Source organism: Tachysurus fulvidraco, chromosome 5 (genome assembly GCF_022655615.1).
Source record: "Tachysurus fulvidraco isolate hzauxx_2018 chromosome 5, HZAU_PFXX_2.0, whole genome shotgun sequence".
NCBI lineage: Eukaryota > Metazoa > Chordata > Actinopteri > Siluriformes > Bagridae > Tachysurus > Tachysurus fulvidraco.
The window spans coordinates 8,947,890-8,950,375 of NC_062522.1; the positions used below are offsets into that span (position 1 = coordinate 8,947,890).

At 34.7% G+C, this 2,486-nt stretch overlaps 1 protein-coding gene across 1 annotated transcript in view; it reads left to right on the forward strand.

Moving 5' to 3' along the window:
* Positions 1-2,045, forward strand: part of dmrt2b (doublesex and mab-3 related transcription factor 2b) — a 3,259-nt gene extending 1,214 nt beyond the window's left edge. Inside the window, exons 2-3 of the mRNA XM_027154429.2 lie at positions 174-270; positions 735-2,045. Coding sequence (XP_027010230.2) covers positions 174-270; positions 735-1,471 — 834 coding nt within the window. The 3' untranslated portion in view covers positions 1,472-2,045. The remainder of the gene's footprint in view (positions 1-173; positions 271-734) is intronic.
* Positions 2,046-2,486: the final 441 nt, after the last annotated feature.

Here is a 2,486-nt window from a genome sequence, read left to right on the forward strand (position 1 = left end):
TTTATTTATTTATTTATTTATTTATTTATTTATTTTAATCCATGGGTAACTACAGCTTCAGGAAACTTATAACCTGTTATAAGTTTTTTATAAAGTAGTATAAACTTTTTTTTTCTGACACTCAGACCTTAAAGTCACAAATATTCATGCAAAGCTGCTTATTTCTTTAACAGAGTAAGAAAACTCAAAGAAGTTCTTCTTTCCTGAGACGCCAAACCTACCAGCGTTACCCCAAAACACCTAGCCTCCTGGCCAAGAGTATACTGGAGGGTAAGCCTTAATTAACACCGATCTCATTAACCCATCCACAGAGAGAAATTGGATTAGCTCAGACATTATTACATATCCCTCTGGCAGGGAAAGGATCTATCTGTGATTATTTAAGGTAATTAAAATTATGCAAATGAAATGTCTGTGTAGACAACAAAGTATACATCAGTAAAAAAGAACAAAAAAAGGTAGAAGAAAAGTGGTGGATTTCTGTCATGGCATCAACTTAAAATAGTTTAAGTAGCTTAGGTATCCAAGGATATGCATAATCATTATATTACAAATTTAATTGCAACTACAGCCCAAGTCCTTGCCACTTTGTATAATATGTAATAACATCATGATAAACAAAGTGCAAGTGTTTTAAAATACATTGAACACTTAAAATAAATATAGAAATGGTTTGGGTCAATAATGTTGTTTTAATGAAGTAAACAGGATATTGTGCTTTTGTTTAAACATAGGATGTAAAACACCAGCATCGGAAGACTGGCAGTCGAGACTCCACTATCCTCCACTTAGCGTTAAGATGAGAAAAAGGAGAGCTTTTGCTGATAAAGAGCTGGAGAGTGTGATGCTGGAGCGAGAGCTTAGACAGAGGGAGATGGAAGAGCTGCATAAAATCGTCCTCCTTCAGGCCACTGTGTCTCCAGCTCCTTCCCCTTGCTTCTGTCCACTGTCTGAGAGAAGCATGTCCGGCTACATGTCAGCTTATAAATCCAATCCACTGGTGTTTGAGTGTGATCTCCATGGCCACAGACAGGAGTTTAAAACCAGGGCTGTAGAGCACTGTTCCAGGGAAATCCTCACAACACAGAATATTTCTACATCACTAAAATCGTGTTACGCCTGCAAAGGGACAGAGTCGTGTCTGGAATCTGTTCCTTTGCCCTCATTTCAAAACTCACACTATTATTGTTGCAAAAACAGAGGAAATACAGAGGCAGAAAGAGCCCCAGCTGCCTCGTCTCACAACACGAGACAGAGTGCTGCTGCTGACAGACTGGATGTCACGTCAAAGCGCGACAGCACTCTATTTCTGACCGAGGCGAAGGTGCTGTCACAGACTGAGAAGCCAGAAAAACACTGCAGGGCATCAGGGCTTGAATCACACACACACAAGGACTGGGCTACTAAACCCAACACGATGAAGAATGGGAGGCCTTTACCGTTTTCTGTCGAGGCTTTGCTGATGAGATGATAAGAAGTATTCTCTGTAGAATTGACATGGTTTTATAAATGTAGTGATTTATTTTTCTAGATTTTTTTTTTTTTTGATAGAGAAAACCATTCTGCCGGAGTTACTCTGATTCCAAAATATTTCGATTTAATACGTCTTAATAATATTCCTTGGGTTGTCTATTGTGTGCTAGTTAAAAAATATGTTTTTATCTTTTATTTATTTTATCTTGTATTCGTGTATTCATACAACAGCCTCTAGGTTTACACCTAAGCTTTATTTTCCCTGATTATATAATATCTATATATATGTACTGGTTTATAAAGATACGTAAATACGTACAATTTTATATGATTTTGTTTTAAGTTCATGCACAGTGGAAGGCATATTTTTAAGATGCATGGACGTCATACAGTGGAATACATAATGTTCATCTTTTATGTATTTAAACAGCATGTCATTTTAATGGTGTGTGATTACATCCCTGGAACTTTACAGAAATGACAAATAAATAAAAGTTATGAGTTATCATTGCCAATAGAATATTTAATATGGCAAATCTGATATTAATAAAACGTGATGGTGTGTGTATATATAATGGTTTATATTTCTTAAACAATATATTCATTTCATTTAAATTTTATTTGTATAGAACAAATAAAATAATATTTGATATACTTTTAATATATAAAACATTTTAAAAAAAATTAACATTTTGACATTCGGATATTTTTCCTAAATTATTAAGTAAGCCAGAGCTGGTGAGAAAAAACTCCATGAGACGATATAAGGAAGAAACCTTGAGAGTCAAAAGGGACCACGTTATCATCCTGACACCAGATATTGTGAATATAAATAATAGCTTTTCTGTAAACCTGTATGGTCAAAAAGTGCAATTAAACTACCAGGAAATTAAATCTAGTTTCAAAAACATGTCTGTTGGTGATGTTGGATATTAAACTGTAAATTGTTTACAGCTACAATTACTAAAATTTAAACGAACACCTTACAGCCAATCAGAATCAACTTCAAGAAA